The sequence below is a fragment of the Mastigoproctus giganteus genome, chromosome 9 (genome assembly GCF_048544385.1).
Source record: "Mastigoproctus giganteus isolate SK-2022 chromosome 9, ASM4854438v1, whole genome shotgun sequence".
NCBI lineage: Eukaryota > Metazoa > Arthropoda > Arachnida > Uropygi > Thelyphonidae > Mastigoproctus > Mastigoproctus giganteus.
Window position 1 is genome coordinate 93,353,434 of NC_143583.1, and position 25,888 is coordinate 93,379,321.

At 34.9% G+C, this 25,888-nt stretch overlaps 1 protein-coding gene across 1 annotated transcript in view; it reads left to right on the top strand.

Moving 5' to 3' along the window:
- The window catches only part of LOC150080550 (carboxypeptidase D-like), a 297,430-nt gene that overhangs the window by 160,025 nt on the left and 111,517 nt on the right, over window positions 1-25,888 (top strand). Inside the window, 3 exon segments of the mRNA XM_090380730.1 lie at window positions 3,128-3,271; window positions 10,491-10,671; window positions 22,552-22,732. Coding sequence (XP_090236856.1) covers window positions 3,128-3,271; window positions 10,491-10,671; window positions 22,552-22,732 — 506 coding nt within the window.

The following is a 25,888-nucleotide window of genomic DNA, read 5'->3' on the forward strand; positions in this document are numbered from 1 at the left end:
AATGAGACTCATGACAGAGAAGAAAATGCATGGGATGCATATAAATTATCAAGCGACACAGAAGCCTATGCCAGATATAAGCTAGTCTGTAATCAAGTCACAAAGGAGGTTAGGCAGGCGAAGGCAGATTACGAAAAATCTTTGGCAAAGGATGCTAAGAAAAACAGCAACTATTTCTTTACTTGTATAAGCTCTAAAAGGAAGGGGATGAATCTAATTGGTCCACTTGATATCGATGGTTCAACTGTTGATGATCCTGCTCAGATAGCAAACAAACTGAATGAGTATTTTGCATCTACATTCACACATGAGGAGTTATTAAGGTTTAAAAATGCCAGAAGGTTCGACTGTTGATGATCCTGCTCAGATAGCAAACAAACTGAATGAGTATTTTGCATCTACATTCACACATGAGGAGTTATTAAGGTTTAAAAATGCCAGGTTATCAAATTGTAGCAGGGTGCTTAATCATTTTGTAATAACTGAGAGCAAAGTGGAGTAGAAATTATTGAAGTTAAATATAAGAAAGGCACCTAGGGTGGATGGGATCTGTCCAGTTATATTAAAGGAGGCAGCAAAGGAAGTAAGCAAATCCTTAGCCATAATTATGATAACATCCTTGGACTCAGGGGAGGTCCCCACGGACTGGAGATGTGTAAATGTATCCCTAATTCACTAGGGGGGATTGAAGTGCAACATGAGTAATTACAGACCAGTTAGTTTAAATTCTATTCTGGGTAAAATAATGGAGTCACTGGTTACAGATGCATTGCAGGATCATCTAGACAAGACTGCAGTAATAATTCAGACACAGCATGGGTTTGTTAATGGAAAGTCTTGTCTGACAAATTTGATAGGATATTATGATGTGGTTACAAATGAACTTGGATGCAAAAAATAATTTTGATATCATATACTTGGATTTCAGGAAAGCTTTTGACACTGTTGCGCATGGAAGACTACTGTACAAATTGGAGGAGAATGGTATTAAGGGTAAGTTGCTACAATGGATAAAAGGATGGTTGAGTGAGAGAAGATGGAGGGTGGTAATCAATGGGTGCTGCTCTTCGTGGACTAATGTTATTAGTGGAGTTCCACAGGTTTTGGTGTTGGGTCAACTGTTGTTTTGTATATTTATCAATGATATTGATGAAGGTATATCAGGCTTAGTGTTGAAGTTTGCAGATGATACAAAGGTTGGCAGGGTTGTTAATGACAGTAATGGCAGTGTGCTACTGCAACAGGATCTAGATAATTTGGGCAGAGGGGCTGAGAAGTGACAACTGAAGTTTAACATTGACAAATGCAAAGTACTGCATATGGGTAGAAGTAACCCCAGAGGAACATACCAACTGTGTGGTACTACACTTAGGGTGGTAGAAAATGAAAAAGACCTGGGAGTAATTGTGCAGTCAGATATGAAGTTTTCTGAGCAAATCAATTCAGACAGGCTGCCAGGGCAGGTCATGGGGATTTTGTCAATGATATATAGGAATTTTGCTAGCAGGGAAAAGAAGGTGATTGTCCCTCTGTATAAGGCAATGGTCAGGCCAAGCCTTGAGTACTGCATACAGGTCTGGAGGCCTCATTTTAGGAAGGATGTAGATTTTCTTGAGCGTGTACAGAGATGGGCAACAAGATTGGTGAGGAGAATGAAGAGATCCTCTTACCAAGAGAGGCTTAAATTCTGCAAATTGCAGTGGCTGGGACTAGGCACCTGCGAGGTGATCTGATTGAGGTGTATAAGGCCTTGAATGGGTTGAGCACCCTGAATTCTGATGGGATTCTTCCACTTGTTCAGATTACGAACCTAAGGGGGCATAAATTCAAATTGAGGAAAGACATGTAGAATAGATGTGTGGAAATTTGCCTTCCCTTTTATATTATATATAAAATATTTATATATTATATATTTATAGCAATTAGCCAGCAGGTGGTTAATTGCTGGAATAAACTTCTATCTGTCATTGTGGAAGTTGATAGGTTAAATAAATTTAAGGAGAAACTGGACAAATATTTAGAGGGAATGGTTATGTGACTTTTTTTTTTTTTTTTTTTTTGGCTGATGCTGCATAAGCTCATACACTTGCTTTCTTGCCTCACATGCCACTACTACTTCTAATGTGTTGTTTAAGTGTGAATTACACACATACAATAACCAAGTAATAGTAGATACAATTTATAACTCTCTTCATGGACTACTTTCCTATCAATTACGTTGAGGAGGGAGGGCCAAATACTCCTGTGATCTGTAAGAGCTATGCATATAGGAGTTAAGCTCCTGGTGGGGCTACCCTAGTTGGCAGATCAAAGGACAGGATGAGACAAAGTAGTCCGTCATTGTAGGGAATGGCTAGCAACTCCCCTTTACATGTAGAATTAAAATGCTCAGATAAACTTAAGGATTTAAACCAGACTGACAATAGAGAATTGACTAAGAATGATTATAGAAAATATAAGCTGAATGCTTAATGAAAAAAAGAGGAAGAAGAAATAAAGAAAAAAATGGAAGGTTTAAATTCCTAGAAAAGGGAATAGAATGAAAGTGGATAATGTTAGTTGTTATGATAAGTCATTTTGTATGGCTTCAAAATGTTTTCTTATTTGTCAAAATGTAAAATTAATGCAAAATTAGTAATCTTCTGGTACTTCAATTTTGTAATCTAAAATTATTGGTTCTAGATTGTATTCATGTTGAATTTTTATATTAATATGCAAAGAATAATATTAAATATTAAAATCAATTAACATATGTTTTCTGCATGAAAAATAACATTTTTTTTAAAAAAAATTAAACTTTTCTGTAGGTTACTGTAATTTTTATAAATAAAATGTTTAAGTTTTTTGTAGAAATTTATTACATGTTGTAGTGCATATTTTAGTTATTTCTTTATTTATTATTGCTTTTTAAATTGACATTCAATCAAAATAAAGTTGGAAGTACTATCTCCTTATAAAAGCGCAATAGAACATATTTCAATAAATAATGGATTTTTTAACATAATTTTGAGTAAATAGTCATTATACTGAATTTTCATGCTCTTCCCTGAGATGTTCACTGCAATTAGATTTTTGTTATTCAGCAAGAAAGTATTGCAGTACATCCATCTGTATTTTTAATTTACAGGTGTTAAAGGTCACATTAAAGATACACATGGAAAAGCTGTAACAAAAGCATTTGTTAGACTAGAAGGCAGTTCAAGAAAAATCAATGTGGACAACACTGGAAAATTTCAAGTTGCTTTAGCTAAAGGAAATTATGTTTTCCATGGTACATTATGTTTATATACATCGATTATTAGTAGTTTTTAAGAACATTGGTAGAAATCTTTTAATATAAGAAACATCATATACCATTATGTTTGTTATATAAAAAGATTCCTACCAATTTTTCAATTAAATTGAATCTAGTCAAGGCTACTATGTTAGCTACTATTCTCTTCTCTTCCATTCTCTCCTATTATCAAAAAAGCCTCAAGCTTTGAGGATTATCTCACTACAGTATATTCTAGTTAACTGGCTTTTTTCTAGATTAATACCTTTGCTGCCACCTAAATGTGAGAGAACTCATTCAATGTGCTATAATTTTCAGAATGTTTAAAAAAAAGAAATCAACATTTCTATGTTCCTAGCATTCTGAGAATTCATACATAATGGTTGAAAATTAAATATTTAGAATTCATTGCTAAAATGAACACTTCCTTTTGTGCTGACCTATAAATGAAAAGAACAAATCTTAAAACTTTATAAAAGTATGTTCATGTACATAAACTAACATCAAAACAAGCAGAGACAAGTAAAACCGCCACCACTTAAAGAATGACCACTCGTGTGTTATGGCATAGTGCTTGGGGCATTTTCAATATAGATATGCATCGTGGCACAGTGCATTGGGTGCATTTTCAATGCAGTATGCATTGAAGCACATAACTTCTATTACCGTTTTATGCTTGTATGCATAAAAGCTGTGAATATGTTAACTTAAATTCTTGTTCTAAAAGAATTGTATTTTGTTTTCTGTTTTGTTTTTGAAAATCTAATCTTTAAGTTTATAATTATATTTATTTTCCTATAACAATATCAAATGTTCTGTTATTTTTATTTTTTGTTTTCACAAAAATTATCCTCCACATAATTAGCAGTCTGTACAGTTATCATACAACTGGTCTCACACAGCTATTTTTCACTCTGCTTCAGAAACCCAAGAGTTCACTTCTGTTTGTCTAGTCCAAATGGTAGCTAACATTCTGCTTTCTTGCCAGAGGTATTGGTCATAACTTCTGTCTACCTATATTTCCACATCTGTTACATTATGTTGGTTTTATTTCATCTTCATCTAAAGACAAAGCAAAACTTATTATTAACATCTTGCCTTTCTTCTAACTGTTATAGTTGATTTAGTTAATCTTTTACTATACAGATTAAACTGAGTCACTGAAAAAATGAGTTAATGTCCCAGAGAGAATTAAAACTGGAGATTCACCAGTGACTCAAGTATTGTAGTGACTACCAAGCAATACATTCCTCAGAGAGATGATGAAGTAATGGTCTTGTAATAATACTATAAATGTTAAAAATGTTACCCATTTCCTTAATAATAGAGTTTCTGCAGTAAAACTAAATCCTGGATCAGAGCAGTCTACACTTGTGACAGGTGGACCAGAACCTGGATGTCTGCCAGGATTTAAAAGTGATAGTTACCAACAGGTTGAATTTTTGTGTGTATGTGTGTGTGCTCGGGGGTAGGGGGGATAGTATTTATTCATGTGTAAGATAACAATTTCAATTACATACAGATCAACTGCAGAGTTGATCTGTATGTAATTGAAATTGCAGAGTTAGGTCAGAATGTATGTGTGTGTGTATCTGCAGTTTTGCCCAGACTTGGTAGATGGAGTATAGGCTGAACACTTTATAATTTGAGTTTGAATGACTCTGCTTTTTTTATTTTTTATTTTTTGGGGGAGAAGCAGGGGAGATTTCATCAGCTTGATCATTCCTACTAGGTAGAAGAAGTCTGTTTTCTAGAGGTGGATTAAGTTTGGAAAAGATGGACATGAAGTTATCTATGCAGTGTTGACAACGGTCAAGGATGATCTGTGGTATCCTATTAGTGATTCATTGAACATTTTCATAAACCCATTGTATAAGATGAGACTGCATTTAGAATACAATGGTCAAGGATGATCTGTGGTATCCTATTAGTGATTCATTGAACATTTTCATAAACCCATTGTATAAGATGAGACTGCATTTAGAATACAGTAATCATGATAATTATGGAGACTGTGCTGAGAAAAAAAAAAAAGAAAGAGATTGGTGACTAGGTACCTTAGAGGGGATCTGATTGAGGTCTATAATGTACTAATAGTGGATAGTTAGATGAATAAGAGTGAAATTTTCATGGTTATGAGTGATACTAGAATGGGGTCATGTAAGATTTTAGAATTGATGGTAAGAAGTTTTATGGCCCCGAGTGCCAAGTGAGTGATCATAGTGATTTACAAAGCGATTTGAAAGCATCTTTTTCCAAGCGACTGATAAGAGAGATTGTTAAAACCTTTTCTTTTATAAAGTTATTTATTTTTGGCTTTTCCTAAATAAAGAAGTAAGCTTCCCGCGGAGAAAGGAAAGACACTTTTATATTATATATATATATATATATATATAATTAACTTCTCTAACACACTAACCACTTATCGCTTGGTCACTGGTGGCACCGCTCCTGCCTTCACGTGGTGGGGCCAGTAACCTGAGAGAAGAAAGTCCCTCTCCCAGGGCAAAAAGGAGTAAACATGGAATTTGATAATTTCCCTCCGATTGAGCCTCTACGCTCATGTCCAAAAGTCAATGACACAGACCATGACACGTCACAGTTGAAAGACTGCGAACTGACAAAGAGCAACAGTAATTCCCATCTTCCACTCCTTGTCAAGCCAATGCATGAGTATGCCTCCCCATTTCTGATACAGAAAAGGTTGGAAAGTTCATCAGATTCACCTAAAATGGTGAAAAGACTTAGATCCGGAGATTTATTAATAGAAAGTGCGAGTCGTAAGCAGTCAGAGACTCTGCTGAACCTCTCAACCTATGGTGGTATTCCTGTGCAAATTACCCCACATGCATCACTAAACACCTCCAAAGGGGTAATTGCTGAGTGGGATTTGATGAATGTCACAGAAGAAGAACTAGTCCAAGAATTAAAAGGACAGAAAGTCACACAAGCTAAGCGATTGAGTGTGTTTAGTGTCAAACGGCACCAGGGGTTTCTCCCATCTCCGCAAAGCTAAGCGGATTTTGGTCAGAAAAGATGGTCAGCTTGTTCCCACATGGAACATCATCCTAACGTTTGGCTCATCCAATTTACCATTGAATGTTAAAGCTGGCTATCTCAATTGCCATGTAATACCCTACATTCCTAATCCCATCAGATGTTATAAGTGTCAAAAGTTTTTTTGACTCTCAGACCGTCTGTCGAGGGGATGCAGTGTGCCCAAACTGTGGTTCAAAATCTCGCACACAAACAGAATGTGATGCTGAAATGCTACACTGTCTGAACTGTCAAGGCTAACATTCCGCTTATTCAAGGACCTGTGAACTATGGAAAACAGGGAAAAAGATCCAAAAATACAAAGTAGAGCGGAAAGTGACTTACCAGGAGGCAAAGAAGCAAATTATGCTTACGAGACCAAAATATACCTATGCAACAGCAGCAAAGAAATTCTAGTCAGCAGCCACTCAAACTGACGTGTCAGTTCCCCCAACCATATCTATTGCAGATTGGGCCTGAGAAATACTCTCAACCTCACAGCAATCTACTAAAGAACAGCATGTGACATTGTGCCAACAACTCACCAATTACAGTACCGCCAATACTGTAATTGGTGAGTATTGGTGGTACTGTAATTGGCGCCAATTACAGTACATTCGGTATTGAATAAAATTGGCAGGCCTAAAATTATTTTTCATAGCATCAACAGAAGAAAACTTAAATGTTTTTGACACATAGTTGGATAAGAAGCCATCTTATAAAGAGATCAAGGTAATCCCTGTATTATTTACTGAAAGTACCCGAAAAATATAGGAGATATTGAGCAGATAATAGCTCTTATTATATTAGATGACAGTTGTTTACTTGATTTTCACCCCACCAGCAAAGGCCTTCCATTGCTGCCCACCATTGCAATTACTCACCTAATTGACTTTTTTGTGAAGAAAAGGCCTGTGGTACAAGGGCAGAATACAGAAGAAGGAATTGTATTGGTACAAGAGCAGGATTCAGAAGGAGGAATTTCTCATTGCCTTATTTTAATGGTTCTATTAAGGCTCTCCCCATATCATTACCCAACTAAAGTCCTTTCTTAATATTTACCATTTGGTCTTTTTATCAGTCAGGACAGTCTGCCTTCAACCATATGGATGTAGACTTGCTCCTATTTCCAACATTACAGTTGACTACAATGAAAGTATTGCAGACACTTCAGACATTTTTTCCTGTAATGTTGGTTATAAATTTGAAGTGAATAACAGAGTAGATAAAAAGGAGACAGAGTTATGGTGTTAATAAAAGAGAGCTTTTATTCTGTCAAAATTTTTATGCTCTCAGTCCTGTTTTTGAAGCCCTGCTAATGGAGTATTGCTATTTGGCTTTAAATGCTGTAAATGCATACGTCCCTCTAGCTTAGAAAAACACATCTTTATAGCTTTGATTTCCTGGCTTATTCAAGATCCTAATTTGAAAATTAACTATCATTTTCAGTGAGTGCAATCTTCCTTTGCCTTCCTATGATGATTTATATTCACATTTGCTTCAATATTTTAATGCTCTTAATTTATTCTAAGTTGTTAACTTTCCTACTAGAATTGACCAGTATCTTGATCTGTTATTTACTAATATTACCAATTTCTTCTCCTTTTTTGAGAGTCTTTTTTGTCTCCTACCACCTTCCCACCTTTTTATCCTCACCTGTAATGAAAATACAGAACTCCTTTTTACCTCAAGCAAAGAAGAACAAGAATATAGGAAGTTAGTGCTACCTTTTCTTTTAAGCAGAAGTGCTCTAGGGCAAAACAAAAAGACTGCACTGACCTTAACTATCACCTCTGCACTTGGGCACCAATGTAATTTTAATCTTGTTAAAAAAAAAAAAAAAAACCTTTTCAAATATTTGGAGCCCTGTCTCACATAATAAAGAGGGAAAACTTTCTGTTGAAGAATATAATGGAAGGAAAAATCGAGGGGAAAAGGTGCAGGATGGGATTAGTGAAATTTTGGTTGCATTTTGCGATGCTGCTCATATAGCACATGATAGATACAGATACAGTTATATGGGGGTGCGGAACATTACAAGTTAAGAATATTACTAAGATCACTGGCAAGGATTAAATTAGACAACGTTTATGAAGGTCAGCATTAAGCATGACAAAGGCTAATGGCAAGGAAGGGGTGTACTTCGGTTCCCAGCGCACAGGAGCACCCAAAACAATGGAAACTGGTTGCAACTGTTATGAGTAAAAGGTGTCAACTCTGGTAAACAATAGCGCTGTGGACCATGTGCTGTCGGGACATTTCTTTAATCGGTTACACCTGGACAGTAAAATACGGAACAATGCTGGGAATTAGATGGAAGTCTGGTTCTGGCTGTCGGTGATGGCAAGTTTTTAGATCGTGGGAAATTAGTCTGCTACAGTATAACTATTAGCGGCTGACTTCAAAGGTACTGACAGCCTGAGAAATTTTACAAATTTCTTAAAATAAGAAGTTAGATCGAGCAACAAGGAATCAGCTTGAGAAAATAAAATGGACGAATAAGAAGAGAGTGGAAGTTGATAAAATGAGTAAGATTGGTTAAACTAAAAACTAGGGCGAAATTTGACGTGTAGGCGGTACAGAAGTTGAGATGAGAAAAAGCGAGTGAACAGGGAGAGAACAGTCATACCCCGAGTTGAGATTCATGTGGGTGTTTATGGAAATGAGTTAGGGGCACACAGTTGAGATTTTGTTAGTGTTTGGTAAAAATGGGTTAAAAAGAACACACAGTTGAGTTTATGTGGGTTTTATGAAAATGTGTTAGTAGGATTCTAAGTTGAGTTTTGTTGGTGATAGGGAAATGAAATAGTCAGCGGACACTGCAGTCGAGATTTTCGTCGGGATAAGTAAAATGAGTTAGTAACATGGACAGTTGAGGGTTTCGTCGTTGTAGAAAATATGTGTTAGTAACAGTTGAGTTTTTAGGCATGTTAGAAAGTGTAAGGAGAATAAGCCTGTCCATCATTGGAAGGCAAGAGCAGTGGCCATTTTTGCGAGTCTAACCATCATGGAGGAAGGCAAAGGTGGTGACCCACATGCTAACGAGCGCTGTGAAATATTTCTTATTTTAATAAGAAGTTTGTATAAGGTGGAGCAAAGAAGGGTAGCGCTCTGTGAAGTTTTCTCCTTGAAAGAGTTCTTAATAGGTGGAGCGGTAAAACGAGGGTAGCACCCTATGAGTTTTTCCTTGTGGTAAGTTTTAATAAAGTGGAGAGGAGTAGGAGTTAGTGTGAGATGCCCTATGAGTTTTCCTTGTGATAAGTTTTAATAAAGTGGAGAGGAGAAGGAGTTAATGTGAGATGCCCTATGAATTTTCCTTGTGATAGGTTTTAATAAGGTGGAGAAAGAACGCCAGTCCCAGTGCAGCAAAGAGTTCCAAAAAAATCATCTGTAGCAAATTCAGGTGTAGCTGATGAAAGAGATCCCCAGAAGGTACCCTGAGAGCCAGGAAAGCTTGGAACCTCCCCGGAAAGGAAAGAAAAAGGATAATAGTAAGTACTGTAAGTGAAACAGTATAGTGATTAATTAATGAAAAAAGGATAGCACTAGAAGTAAATTGATTGATAAATTATCTCTTAAGTAAATTATATATACTAACAGAGTTTAATTAATTCAAAAAGGTTATTGTAAAATGCAAGAGAAACGAAAGATAAGTAATAGATTAAATAGTTGTTCAAATGATTATAATATGTTAGAAGGAGGAACTTGTTGGTGGCCACAACAACTCCTCAGGGAGCGATGTGACTGGAAGAAGTGATCTATGAGATGTGATCAAAAAAAAATTGCAGCATCATACTGAGTGCGACTTGTTGAACATCCAACTTGTTTGCAGATAAATGTGTGAGGAGATGCTATTTGTAATTTGATGATGACTTCTATGGTCTGCAAAGTTTAAAGAAGGATTCTTTTCCATTATTGGTAATTTTCACTCTGCACAACCTTTGACTTTAGAAATTATTGACTCAGTTGTTGTGTTTGTGATTTGATCAGGAGTGATTGACATTTAACTGTCCAATTAATTCTTATGGTTCTAGTAACATGATGTAATTTGTTTCATTGAGTCAGTGACTTGCACATAATTTCATTATGTGGAAGTATATTTATTTTAATCTGAATATATATATTTTTAACTAATATTGAATACTTCTCATTTACTACTTTTGTTTAATTTCATATTTAGTTTCTTCTCCTGGATATGAAAATGAAACATTAAAAGTCAAAGTGAACGTAGGTCAGCAATTTAATTTGGAAATAGTTATGGACTCTTTGCAAGTAGAGCTCAACTATCATGATTATGAATCTATGGTTTCTCTCCTTGAAAAGCTATCTAATGATTTTCCAGAGATTACCAAGATATACAGGTATCCTTTAAAAAATAAATTATATATACTGAATAGCTTTTTAGTATGAATTATGTACTAACAAACCTTCAGATATAGAACTTACTAAATTACATAGTACAGTAGAGCCTTGTAATCTGATTTATGCTTAATCTAGAATCACCTCTAAAAGAAAAAGGAAATTTACTTAAAATATAAATTTATTTATTAATTTTATGCATTTTCATTCATTACAGAGTTTTACTGCATCATTCCATATAATTTGGGTTTTCAGTAATCTGTGCTCTGATCCTGTTTACCTTAGATCAGTAGTTTCCGAATGTGGATAAAGTTTAGAATTTCTGGAAAAGTCATATAGTAAAATTGAACTGATTACAGTATGGCACTCAGAATGTTACTGATCGATTGTTTAAAGATTGATTTATGCTAAACACAAACAGCATACAATCATCTACTTGGTAAAAATTTATTATGTTTTTTTTGTCTTTTTCACACTGTCTGTTAATAGCAAGTCAGTGGCACTAGCTTTATGACTGGACATAGAATGATATCTTGAAGAGAATACTGTGCTGTTATATCAGTGAGATCAATTTGAGTGGACAAATAAAAGCTGCAAGGCATTCTATCTCAACATTATAAGTGCAGACATGATTATAAAGCTTTAGTCAGTGTTGTGGAAGATCTCTGAGTAGACTACCAATAGGTGCCCTTGCTAAACACTTGCCAAGTACTGGGAACTAGCAATTAAATTAGTGAAGTGGTGACATGCTGCATTTTAAATAAATAAATAAATAAATTTTCTGTTTATACTCCTGCATGACAACCAAGTCAGTAGAGTTTACAATAAATCGTCAATACAAATATTTATCGTATTTAGTAGTCACAGGCTTGAACCCCGGTCCACTCAAGGAACGCGTGCTATGCACTCTCGCTCCTGACCACTGGGCTATGTCGTGTCATTACTGCAAATCAACCTGAATTTTGTGCATTGCTTTTTTAAATGGAACTCTTGCAGCTACAAGTTTGTCCCATTAAAAATCATTCTTTAGTATTGCCTGCCTTGCACAGCTTGAACTCCAACATCACTAACAGTAACTATGTTCATTGTGTAGATTGAACAATATTGTCACTAACTGTTCTAGTTGCTTTATTGCCTGCCATATCTGAGCAGAACCATTTGGGTAATTTGTTAAATGTGATAAAGTTTATTTGAATTCCATACTACTGACATCCCTGCAATCTTGGATAAATTTTTGATTGCTCGCGAGAAGTATAGAAATGTTTGAGGTAGAGAAACGTTAAGTAAAAACCTAAATGCAGAAAATAAATACAAAATATATGTATTTTGAATTCACAAATGTTGATGGAGAAGACAGACCACAGTGTTTACTTTTTATGAAAATTTTGGCTGTAGGCAGCATGAAGCTGAATAAATTGGAGGTATTTTGAAATAGTACATGAAGCGTGTTGAATGTGTTGGAAAAACACCTGAATTTTTTTATATGAAACTACATGGTTTTAATAAGAAAAAGCAACATTGTATCAGACTATACAATAATCTGATACAGTGTTGTTATTTGCATTACATACAGAATAGCCAACTTTAAAAAATTTAATTTGAGTGAAGAAAATTTAATGCTATCTACTGCTCTTAGGTATTGTTGAACTAATGATAACTATTGGTGTGCCTCATAGGCAGGCACTTGCACTAAAAATATGTGTGAGAAGCAGTTTTCACTATAGATTGTACTGAAAACTGTTTTAAAAGTTAACTATGTCAAAAAACAGTCTTTTGAGGGGAAGACTAGAAAATTATGTAATGATATGAAGTCAGGAAATAACTATGCAATTTGACCAGCTCAGTGCATGGTCATCAAATGAATATTCTGACTTGGAATAATAAAGTAGTGCAGTCATAAAAAGTGTTGGAATTGTGGAAAAGAAACATGGAATATAACATTAATTTGTTATATAATCATTCTTACTTTGGAACAATGTGATCCATGCAGTGAAACAGAAACTAATAAAAATACTTTTGCAGAAAAAAAAAAAAAAAAAAACAGTTTTGTGTATTTTAAAGATATTGATGTTTTAAAATTAAAATCTAACAACTTAGAACAAAAGCAACTTATAGACATCCTGTGATGATTCCTCAAAAGACATGTTTGATGCAGATAAACTTGTCCAGTTTTGGTTGCATGTGAAAAATGGGCCCCCCGAGTGCCAAGCATTTCCTTGGTCAAGAAATTTCTAGATCAATTCTAGCTGATACTGAGCTGCTCAATTTAACTAGATTATTTTATTTGATGGTTGTTTGTCATTTTTCTTTAAGCAGCTTTCTATTACCAAATTAGCAAGAGCCCATAAAGGGGAACTACCTTTCTTTTTTTCTTGTGTTTTTATGTTGTTGCTACTAACCTTAACCTCTGCTCACCCACCAAGTGGCGCCGCTTCTGTCTCCACATGACAGAAATCTACTCTCCCAGGGCTGAAAGGAGCAAATATGAACAATGACAGCTTTCTACTGCTTGAGCTTACTAGTTCATATGGCTTAACTTGCTCCAAAAGAATAAGAATAGACTAGTATCAAAAGCAATCCTATCATTCTTTATAATCTATTCTATGTAAAGTCAGGCTCTCAATAAACTTTCCTCCTTTCTGATCCAAAAATGTTTGGAGAATGTTCTAGAAATGGTTAAATGATTGAGATAAAGGGATACAGCTACCTGCAGACATTTTGAATCATACTAAAACTGGCATCATACTAAAACCTTTGCTTGATTACCTGTTAAAGTTACTCCCCATTCATTGGAAACATATAGTCATATCTGAATGAGCCATACCTGAATGTGAATGTGAACTGATGAATGTGACAGAAGGAGTAGTCCACGTATTACAGAATCAGAAAGTTACAAGGGCAGAGTTACATTAATTAGGTAAGTATAGTGAATATCCCACCAATAATATCATTCTTACATTTAGCACATTAAATCTACTAATCACTGTTGAATCACATATGCATCCAAACAGATGCATATGACTGTAAATCCTGAATCCCATAAGGTGTTATAAGTGTCAAAAACTTAACTATTCTCGAACTGCATGCTGAAGGGATACAGTTTTACTTAACTGCAAATCCAAAGATTATACACAGACAGACTGCCATGCAGTCATCATCCTGCCAAAATTATAAAGGTAATCATCCAGCCTCTAAGGTCTGCAAGCATTGGCAGATAGGCAAGAGGATTCAAAACTATAGTATAGAGATTAAAGTGACATATTAAGAAGGAAGAAAACAAATTTTGTTAAGCACCAAAACTGACATATGCAGCCTCAACTAAGAAATGATAGAAAAACTAATCAAATGGGTGTCTCTGAACACATCTCTTAACACATCCCTTATTGAATGGCATGGATCCTACTTATAACCACTCATTCTTAAAAACAACAAATAAATAAACAGACCAAAAACATTATGGATAAAAACTCATTGGTAGCATCATTTATTCTTTCAGAAGCAGCAAAACTGAAAGGACCTGTTCCTGCCAAAACAATCAACTTGACACTGTATGCATAAGCATTGATATTATCCCCAATCAGGATGAATTGGTTCCCAAATTACATGCAGCAGATGACATAGCAATGAATATCCAATCTTCCTTAGGAAAAATAAATCAAAAATTTATTTCCATAAAGTAGTTGGTATCCAGAAAACAGCCTGATTTATCCTCTTCTGGAAAAAAAACAAATGAAAACCATATTAGGGGAATTTTAAAGTCATACAAAGCAATACTTAATATATTTTGAATTAATCAATTGGTATAAACCCATGCTCACCTATCTGCAAGAAACAAATGTAATCCCTTCCTGTTAAAAATTGGATATTTTCAGATAAGTTTCAGAAACAATGGCATTTCTTTACATGGAGGAGTAACCACACTAAAAAAATTGAATGTTTCATTCAGACCCATTTTTCATTATGTACTTTTGAAGTGGTAGCTGTATGTGTTGCACTTACAATTGCATTCACTCTTGCTTCCATATATCTATTGCCAGGGGCAGTCTCAGAATTTTCTAAAGGATGGGACTACAGTAGTGCCTCCAAAGAATCATCAGGCTGAAATCATCATGTAGCGGTGAAAAAAAAATCCACATTATTTTGATCCTAAGGTAGAGCTTTAGCCCTTATTGGGACTCCCCCTGTGTATTGCCAAATCACATATGCACTATATAAATGTCCTTGTTACATAGCTACCAACACCCTAATGGGAGATTTAATGGATGTCATCCACTATAGGGATTCTTCCAGACAGATAAATGTTGACAATTAATTGAATTTCTGCCTGACAGACATAATCTCTCACTACCAAGCACACGCACACGTGCATCTCTCTACAGAATAAAACCCAGAAATTGATATATCTGTTTATGCTCCTAGTCGCTGTTACACCACTGAGATTTTGTTTTAAAGTGTATCTTGAAGTGTTTCCACATCAGTCTACACTTAATACAAATGGTTATTTTTCAAGGTTCTGCCACATCCTATCTTCAGGAATCTGCAAGTGAAGGTAGGAGACAGTGAGAAAGAAACAAATTACAAAACAGTTCATGGTATTAGCCCGAATATGGAGTTTAACAGAACCTTGAAATGTAGTCAATCTGTATTAAGTATAGATGTGGTAACAATTCAATAAGCATCTTAAAAAAAATTCCCATGTCATGTAACAGTGTCGTTTATTTTCGTCTAATAATGGCAAACTGCATATGACACTGCATTCTCTTTCAGACAATTAGTAGAATACATTTTGGACCCAAACCTGGCTGGCAAATTGCCCACCATTAATTTCCGACAATATTCAGTTTCTTGGACTTACAGCAACCTTAATTTTCTGAATCACATTAACCATAAAGAATGCTTTAACTGAAGTAGCTAATTATCCATAGAGTCATCTCTGAGTACTGCATACAGGTCTGGAGGCATCATTTTAGGAAGGATGTAGAGCTGCTGGAATGGTTGCAGAGGTGGGTAACTTGGTAACAGGGGGTGCTCTTACCAAGAAAGGCTTCATTTCTGCAAATTGCAGAGTCTGGAGACTAGGCACTGTCGAGGTGATCTGATTGAGATGTTTAAGGATTTTAATGGATTGAGCAAGCTCAATGCTGATGGTATTCTTCCTCTTGCTTAGATTACAAACACTGTTGAAGGAGCTTAAATTTAAATCAAGGAAGGATGGTTGCAGAATAGACATTAGAAGTTTGCCTTCAGCCAGTGGGTGATTGATTGTTGGAACAAACTTCCATCTATTGTTGTGGAAGTGGATAGTCTGAATAAATTGAAGGAGAAACGAGACATACTATTGGAGGGGATAGACAGGTGATGTGGGAAGTTAGTGCAGTAGCTGCTCTTTGAGTGGACTGTGGTTTAAGTTCATGACTGTTAAATAGGATTAATTAATACAAATTAATAAAAATTCATGATTTATTGTAAACTCCTCTGGTGGTAGTGTTGGAGTATAAACAATTTTTTTTTTTTTTTTTTTTTTTTTGGCTGGTGCTGAGTAAGCTTGCTTTCTTGCACCATTTGCCACTACTGATACTATGATCTGAGGTGCTGATCGATATCTGTTGCTCAACTTGTACTGAACCTTCATACTGTCCTGTCTAGATATGTACTTCTGTCTGTCTCCACTGGTGCAAGAACCTTGCAGTGGTTTGATCCAATCTAGCATAATGGTCTTAGGATAGTCCTAGAGGCTCTCCAAACATGTCCAGTCCAGGACCAATAGCTAAATAAAATCCAAAGCCTTCCTTCCCATCCCATCTAGTATCTTTCTGAACCATAATGGACAAATAACTACAGAAACGGGCCTAATAAAATCAAATCTATAGGAATTAGATTACAGATAACAAGTTGGAATATTCATTTCAAAACACAAAAGATTTAGAATCTCTATGAAAGACATAGATACGTTTCACCATTGGGGAAAACACTCCCTAGCAAGCCTAAATGCCCAGTAATTGCATGCAGAGCAGTCATTGGCCAACTCAGATTGTCATAAATTATATACTGATGATTCAAAAATGGAAACATCTGTAGGTGCTGATGTGGTTCTTCTTAACTCCACTGTCTTTGTCTCCCTGCCATTTGAATGTAGCGTTTACACCGCTGAACTGAGTGGTCAGGTGTGAGGGGTGCATACATACACGTGCCTTGAGTGACTGGGGTTCAAGCCCATGACTGCTAAATATGGTGCTGTTTCTTGTATTCTCTCTACCTTGTGAGCTCCTCTGACCGTGTGGTTGTCCTGGAGTATAAATAGAAAATTTAACTATGTGATCAGGTTGGCATTAGACAATATTAGTAATCTGTCTGACCTATGGGCTGTGATATATACGGAATCTTTTTAAGTGCTGTAACTGCTTTAGAAAATAAATCTCTACCATCTCACCCCATCTTGAAGCAAAATCTTACTTGATTCACTTTAAAGTTAATAATCAGATAGTTCATTTCTGTTGGATTCTGTATCACACTAGAATTAATGAAAATAAACATGCAGATCAAGCAGTAAAGCAACCAATAAACATTGATGTTGCTCATTCTATTCCTTTTTGTTAATTTTAAATCTATATAATACAGCAATTGTGTACTGATTGGTGGACACATCTGGCAGACACAAATGAATAAGCTGTTACAAATAAAGCATAAATATGTTTTATAAAATAAAGCAAGGAAGGAACCACAGCTTCTAAAGCAACTGACATGAAAAGGTTGTCCTTGTTTGAGTGTGCATTGGATATACCCATCTAACACATCTGTTCATATTTTCAGGAGTGGATCTTCCCACCTTTTGTTCATTTTGCCATTCCCTATTCACACACCCCTTTCAATTCCACAACAATGTCATGTTATTCTGTAGAATTACAACACTGACACCTGCCAATGAAGAAGTTGGCAAAAAGTATGCCCAGGAGGGTTGAGGTTGTCATAGAAGCCAAAGATAGCCCTACAGGGTATATTATAGTTATTCCCCCACTACAGGGTGATTTACTTAGCCTTTGTTTACCATAGTGTTTTGTATTTTTTGATAGCCTCCTTCAGAGGTACACTACATAAAACTGGTGGAACAGACTGCCATCCCTTGTGGTGGAGGTTGATAGCCTAAATAAGTTTAAGGCTCAGCTGGACAGGTATTTTGAACGAACAGAGGGGTGAAGTGAAAGTGGGTTTTTTTTTTTTTTTTGGCTGATGCTGCATAAGCTTGCTTTCTTGCATCAAATGCCTCTACTAATGCTAATGCATTGTGTTTCCCCAAGAAAAGTGCTATTCACTACAAACTCTGGGTGGAGTTATTCATTACAGCTGGTGTTTGGGAACTTGAAGTCCTAATATAAAAAAAAAAAAACTTTTTTTTAATGCTCTTCACTTCAGTTGTTCCATCAACTGCAATTCACAATGTACTCCTTCAAAGGTACATTATTGGTTAAATTGACTATTAACCAATATTGTACTTAATGAAAAAATTGCTGATATTGCCCCAAAAGTTATTTTTTATGCCCATGAGTAATTACATCTAATATTAATTTTCTGTAGCTATTTGTACTCACAATATTTCAAGGGCGTGCACTATTTCTTGCATATTACAAAAATATACATTTTATATATCCTCCCACTTAGTGATGTTATGGGAAAGGGAGAACCCACTGATAGGTTCTAATTAACTGAAGTTTATTGAAATGCTGTTTATGGAACTGTCATATTGCTGACAGGCCATTGTTTTTAATTGCACACTGCACATTAGTACTGCTCAGCAATGCTGTTGATTACCTTTTTTTTTTTTTTTTTTTTTTTATTAAACAGGGATTGTGCATAAAGAGTTTGTCCCTGCAACTGTAACTGTTAATTAGGATATTCAAATAAGAATGTTTTACAGTGCTTGCTCATGAATGTTTGTTGCTGCTGTCCTGAGATGTGGGAATCCAGAAATTAATTCCGCTTGCATGATAGCATGCTCACACAGCACTATCTGTCCAATGGTTTTGGCGAAAATATAAGGCAGTCTTACCTCATCAACCATGTTTACAAAACTTGTTGCTACTGGATTTCTTTCTGTTACCATGGCTCAAAAAAGAGTCACAAAGAATTATCACGATGAGGACATTCCGCATATTCAATCAGCTGTGTTAGTGTATGGACAGTATCTAAAAAATTACTTCCAACAATATTGCTTTGATGCAGAGGAAAGTTGCTTCAAAAGTGAAAGCAACATTAATTTGTAAGTTCCTTTCATGAGTTTTTTATACAGGTTGGTGCAAAATTTGCACAAATGAAAGAGCAGTAATTAAAATTTGTTAATTCTTTTACAATTAGATTATATTTAAAGTAATTATAAGTATAATGATAATAAATAATTAACAAGAAACTAAGCAACACTAATATGGTATGTGAAAAACTAAGTTGTTTTATTGAAAATGTTAAAATTGCATTGAAAACGCCTCAATGGAAATACTTAGGAAAATTTAATAATTTTCCTTGTGATTAATTTCTATTGCTGTTACCTGTCCCTGTAAGCCTGATGAGAAACAGTAAATTTTTCAAAACATTGCCAAATTAAGGTTTTTGTATTTTATTTCTATGTATTTATTAGCATTTTCAATAAAATAACAATCTTTCATATGATATTTTAGTGATACTTAATCCATTCCCATAAGATGACCAAATCACCTAGAGTCCCTCATCCAAATTTTTCATGAATAATTGCATAGACTCTTTTCATCATATTCAGTGATACCTTTTGTAATGTTTGAATGCGTATGTTCACAATTTCTGTATTTTCTAATTGTTTATACTGGCTCTCATTTCCTTCATTGTGTGGGGATTAGCGCCTCCGTAGCCAGGTGGGAAGGAGCAGCAGTGCATAGCACACTCTTCTTGATTAGACCGGGGTTCGAGCCCGTCACCACCAAATACGGAGAATGCGGAAAGGTCAGGGAATGACCACCGCATATCCCGGAGCAATATGGCCTTAGTTGCTAATGCTCCTAAAAACCAAATAACAAACAAACAAACAACTGTGTGGGGATTATTTTTATCTGCTTTGCCTTTCAACAAGACCCCAAATAATTATTCAGTGACTTTAAAATCTGGGGATTTAGGTGGAGCGACAAATTTTTGGAAATGCAGTCTTTTTTCTTTATCAAGTTAAGTTCATGCATTACATGAATTTTGCATTACAGTATTTTTTGAGTTTTAGCAATAAACATTGCTTAATGTCAACAAGTTTCTCTTTGCTTATCAATGAAGGGTTATTTTTTTGTTTAAACACCATCTGTTTCATGAAAACAGATTACTAATTTTTGATTTATTTTGATACTTGTGATTTAGGATATTTTTCTCAAAATTTGGCTTTAATATTCACTTACAATTTTGGAAAAAAAAAAAAAAAAAAAAAACTATTGTTAAACTGTAAATGCCTATTCAGACAGGAAACTATCATGATGGCTTCACAAACAAACTGATATGTTTGAGTTTGTGTAAGTTTAATTTAATGGTTGTTGTTCTACTTGTAGAAGTATACAATGTTGCCACAGATGTGGTTTTATTAGAATTATAAAAATGATAATTCATTATTATCAAAATGAGAGAAATTAGCTCTTTCAGTTATTTGGTTGCACATATTTGAATCACCTTGTAAGATCAGTCCTGGAAATATATTTATTTGTTTGTTTATTTTTTTTTACATGCTTTTTTGGGTTTGTCATTTTACTGAGTTGAGAATGATGCTGAGATAACAGTCTTAAAGATGGTACCTGAAGCACTACTAAAGGAAAGGGTGATAACTATTACTGGAATCCTTTACAAGGCATTTTAAAGAAATGGCAGTGTGCCATGAAAGGAAATCTTGCAATTGTCAAAGGTACCTGATTCTGTCTAAGGTTAGATAGAATGAGACCTTTGTTTGTACTTTTTAAAGGGTATGAGTCTACCTAAACAGGAGAGAACTCCCTCCCCATCACCAATCTCCTAAGCCTGGCCTGGAGAACTGACTGGGAATCCAGACCCAATATCTACTCCACATCTCATGATGTGGAATAGACATTGGGTCTGGATTCCCACACAGCTGAACGAATGATTGTGGGACTAGTGTGAGACTAAGATGATGAAATTAGATCATTTATAGGTTAAAACCTTTAATACCATGAACATTACTGTACCAGCTGTGACCTAGATCAACAAGGTCCTTCTTGTGCTTCTCAGCAAACAAGGATGCACAGTACAAAATATGCTACTGGAATAGCCTTAGAGGTATAAATGGTAAAGAAATGGAGTTAGAATTTGGGCGATATGATATCAGAATAGTGGGTATCACATAAATCAAGGGGATGAATACTGTGTTAATAATGTAAATAAAGTATACAGTATACATGTAAGATTCTGTAATTTTTAATAGCTAAACAATAATTATAAGTTAATTTATTCTGAAGCAAGATGCAATGCAAGTAAGGTGTATCAATATCTTTTATAACAAGTTTCAATGAAATTTTAATTGGCTGATGAGCATTATACATTAGATTTATGTGGAAAAAATTTAAGATAGAAAGTTAGTGATAAAATTTGTCTGTACACATGACTCAAAAAAAAATAAAAAAATTTTCAAACTGGTACCTAATCTCTTCAAACCATAATTACAAGTTAAGTGGGATTTGTATGGTAAATAATAAACAAATAAATTTCTGTTTATTCTTGCAATGGCTGAGGCCAGAAAAGTTTAAATATTCATTGTGACTCTATATACATATGGAACTTTTTTTTTTTTTATTTTTTTTTTATGAAAACTCCAAACATGAAAGGTATCAAAACCTATAGTACTTATACCGTGCATGGATTGAAGGAGAAGTAAGGGGGGGGGGGGATGCCGGAAACTTTGCTCTAGAGACTAAACATGGGTATCACCACTTCAAGCCTCCAATAAGCAAAGTTGTGGTATTTCACTGGTTGATGAAAGTCATCTAAGGAACATCAGAATTTTTTGGTGTTATAGTACCCAATGGGTTGTGCAATTGTCTTGACAGCGTACAGGTGTCTTCAATCTGTACCCTCCTTACTTATGCCACTGGACCATGGCTGGTTGTTTAGTTGCCTTAAATTAGTTACTATTATATGTATGCTATTATGCATAAGCTAAACAAATAAAAAAAAAACTTTAACAAATATTAAAACTGGGTAATGTTTCTTAACATGGGGCATCTGAATATATACAAAAATTTTGCAGAAAAAACATTTTATAGTTTTATAACACAGGAAATCAAAAAAAACAACTAGATTGAGAAAGTGTCATAATTGTGTAAAATTTAAACAGTTTTAAATTTTTTTCAATTAAGAGTTCAAATTTTAAACAGTAAGCATGAGACCTAAACACGACCTAAATAACAGTGATATGCGTGGGTCTGCATCTGACTAAATGTTTAGAATTACTGCTCTGGGCAGCGGTGGGTTAAATTGCTCTTTTATAGTATCAGTTTTTAGAGGTAAGTTTTAAATCATTATACACATACATATTTTACATTGTTAAATTTTATCTAGATTTGAATTTATATTTTCATATGTTTGTTATAATATTACCATGCAATCTTATTGTTCAAATGCATTTTATATGAAAGACATGATGGCAGTTTTTCTTTTAAAGTAACTTTTCATAATGGACTGTAGAGTCAATAATATGAGTGAATGAATCTTGTACTCTGAAGGATGAAATAAATTTCACTGAAAACTGTCTCTTTTATACTTTTTTTGCATACTTTTGTCACAATAAAATGGGCGATATTACTTTTTAGATCTCTCTCACCTTATAAAATATCTTTAAATCAGTTTGTACTTAACTTCTTAATTATTCTTTACTTCAGCATTGGAAAAAGCAAAGAACAACGACAACTGTGGGTGATAGAAATTGGTGAAAATTCAAGTGTGAATGAAGTTCGTTTGTCTGCAGGTTTGCATGGTAATCAATTGGTCACAACTGAGATTCTGCTCCAACTTTCTCAGTATATTATCAATCATTATGGTAAAGACACTGCAATAACTGATGTAAGTTTTAACTCCTTAAGGCCTGAATTATTTGTGGTTTTTAAAAATTCAAAAAAAAAAAAAAAAAAGTTGTGTTTTAACTAATATGTTTTAACTTTATCTTTGATTTTGTGCATGTTTGGGACATTCAACATTTAAAACTAAACTGTGACCTTTCCTTTCATACATATAAGTTCAGTGTTTTATTATTTAGTTTTTTATTATTTAACTATACAGATTTCTATTATAATTATAATTAAATAAGAAATAGGCCATGTTTATTGCGTGTGAAATTACATTAGAATTCTTTCTTGCACTAACTGTAAAGCAGTATGCAGGAATAAAAATTATTTATTAATAAAATGATGTACTCAATAAAGTAGAATAATTGATAGTATTCTGTTTTAATAATATAATATTTTAAATGCTAACAGTATTAAAATCTAAATACTAGGATCATATGAGGTGCAAGCCAAAAGTTTCTGGACTGGCAACATGCAGCTCTTACATGGCTCATGTAAGAGCTGCATGTGCACCATTATATACCGCTGAACTGAGTCACTGAGTTAGTATGGCGAGCTTCACACTAATAGGACATTGTTCTTTTGTGAAATTGGTGCTTAACTGTGTTTCTGTTGAGTGTGTCTTGTGATTTTTGTAGCTGAGTAAGATGATGGATGATAAGGAACAAATTTGCATCAAATTTTGTCATAAACTTGGGAAAACTGCTTTGCAGACTATGATAGTATAAACAAGCTTTTGGTGATTATGATGCTATGGACAGAACACAAATGTTTCAATGATATTCATGTTTCTGAGTAAGTCAAACTTCAGTTGAAGATTTTGAATGCTCAGCTCATCCATCATCAAGTCAGACTGATTAAAATGTGTATATGGTACATGCTGGTGCATTTTCACTGGGAATTTGAACATGAGGCAGACTGCTGCAAAATTTGTGTCCCATCTGCTGAGTGATGTACAAAAACAGAACTGCCTTTCTGTGTGCAGGACCCTGCAAGCACAGGCCAGAAAGGATAGAAATGTATTTCTAAGGTCCATAACAGGTGATGAATGCTGAGTTTTTGGTTATGACCCAGAAACAAAGCAGTCCTCCCAGTGGAAAAGTCCATCTCCGTGTCCATAAAAGGCAAGGTGGGCCAGATAAAATGTCAGTGAGGGAATTTTCATTAGGAGTCCCTTCCACTAGGCCAAACTGTAAATTGCCAGTTCTGCATCAGTGTTCTAGGGCATTTGAAGGAGAATGTCAGATAAAAACACCCAAATAAATGATGCACACGCGATTGGGTTTTGCATCACGACAATGTGCCAGTTCATACAATTTTGTTAGTGCAGCAGTTTTTAACTAAGAACAAAATGGTGATGGTCCTACTGTCTCCTTATTCTCTTGATCTAGACCTCTGTGACATCTTCCCCAAAATGAAAATCCAATTACCCAGAAGCATCAGTCATCTGTACAGATGATTCTGGATACTCGTCCACGTCGTGGGAAGGTGGGCCTGTCCTAGTAAAACCTGTACTGTCTCAATGAGATGCTGATCCACCTAGTGTTGTCAGAAGGTGAGCCAGGATTCTCTGGAGGCCCATTATAGAGGGGGGGAAAGGGAGAAAAAAAAACAAAAAACAAAGAAAACCACTCATGGTGCAAGTTATGGAGAAAAAAAAAATAATAAAATAAATAAATGAAAAGAATAAATAAACAAATAAAAAGTAAAATAAGAAAAAATAATAATAATACACTAGATAGATAGTAATAATAATAATAACTAGTGGTACTGATTAAAAAAGAAAAAAAAAAAGAATAATTAATAAAAATAGACAATAAATTTCAATAAGGCCATATCTAAATGGCAAATTAAGCAGAAAAAAATAATAATAAATAAATAATGAAAAAAAATATATTAATTTGGTGCATTTGAAGAAAAAAAAAAAAAAACCCCAGCTGCACTGTAGATTAACTAACTCCAGGCAGAACGAGATGAAAAAATAAATAAAATAAAATAAATAATAAAAATAAATATATAATAATAATAATTAGGTAAGAAAATAAAAAAATAATGATAATAAATAAATCAAAAAAAATAATAATGAAAAGTTTTTCACTGCGGACTTTTAGTTTGCTGCATGAGTATTTTTAACGTGTCTTGCTTCAGCATGGGTTCGCCTTCTATGCTCGAAGACCTGTGCAGCATAAGTCTGCAGCGCTGAGAGATTTTCTGTTGTTCGGAGTAGGAGGTCTGGTTGATGCTCAATGATGTTTGGTACTGCCTGTGTAAGAGTTCTTATGTCTTCGTACAGTGGACATTCAAGAAAGAGATGCTTCCAGTTCTCCTTTTCTGTGCAGAAACAGCTATCTGTTGTAGACAGTCCTAGCTGAAAAAGCTTCTTATTGAGGGAGCCACGTCCAGCAACCAAAAAGGATTCCAAGGTCAGCGACAGCCAGGACTTAACAGTTTTCGTTACAGTAAACGAGACCTCTGGAAGGAATTTTCTAGTGACAGTGCCTGTTACAGAGGTATTCCATCTAGTCTGCCAAATGTTTATTAGTTCATTGTAGCACCTGAGCCTTTCAGCTTTGGGATTGCTGTTTAAATCCAGTTCAATTTCAAGGACTTTAGTTGGAATTTTCTTCTTGATCCTGAAGTTTAGACCTCGATAGATGATGTACAAATCCAGTGGTAATGTTCCAGCGATCACTTGAATGGCAGCTGCGGACACTGTCCAGCAAATTTGTCTCTCATTAAGTTTGTCTCTCATTTTGACTAGCTTCACTCTATGAAACCATGCTCCAGCCGCATATGTCACAATAGGTAAAAAGACTGCTCTGTATTATAAGAACAGAGTTTTATTTGAGAGTCCCCAATCACATCTGGAAATTCTAACGATGGCTGCTGAGAATCTTTTAGCCTTGGTCCCTAAGTACATAAGATGTTGGTGAAAGCTCAGCTTATGATCAATAATCACCCCCCCCCAATACTTTCCAGATCTGCTGTGTTACGATCGGAAGCTGTTTGTACAGGGCAAGGTTTCTCAAATTGGAAGGTGGAATGCACTGTGCTATCATCAGTAAAACTATGGATAGGATTTCCAGTCAATCCAAGGTTGTTAATATACAAGAGGAAAAGAGTGAGAGGAAGAACTGAACCTTGGGGAACACCA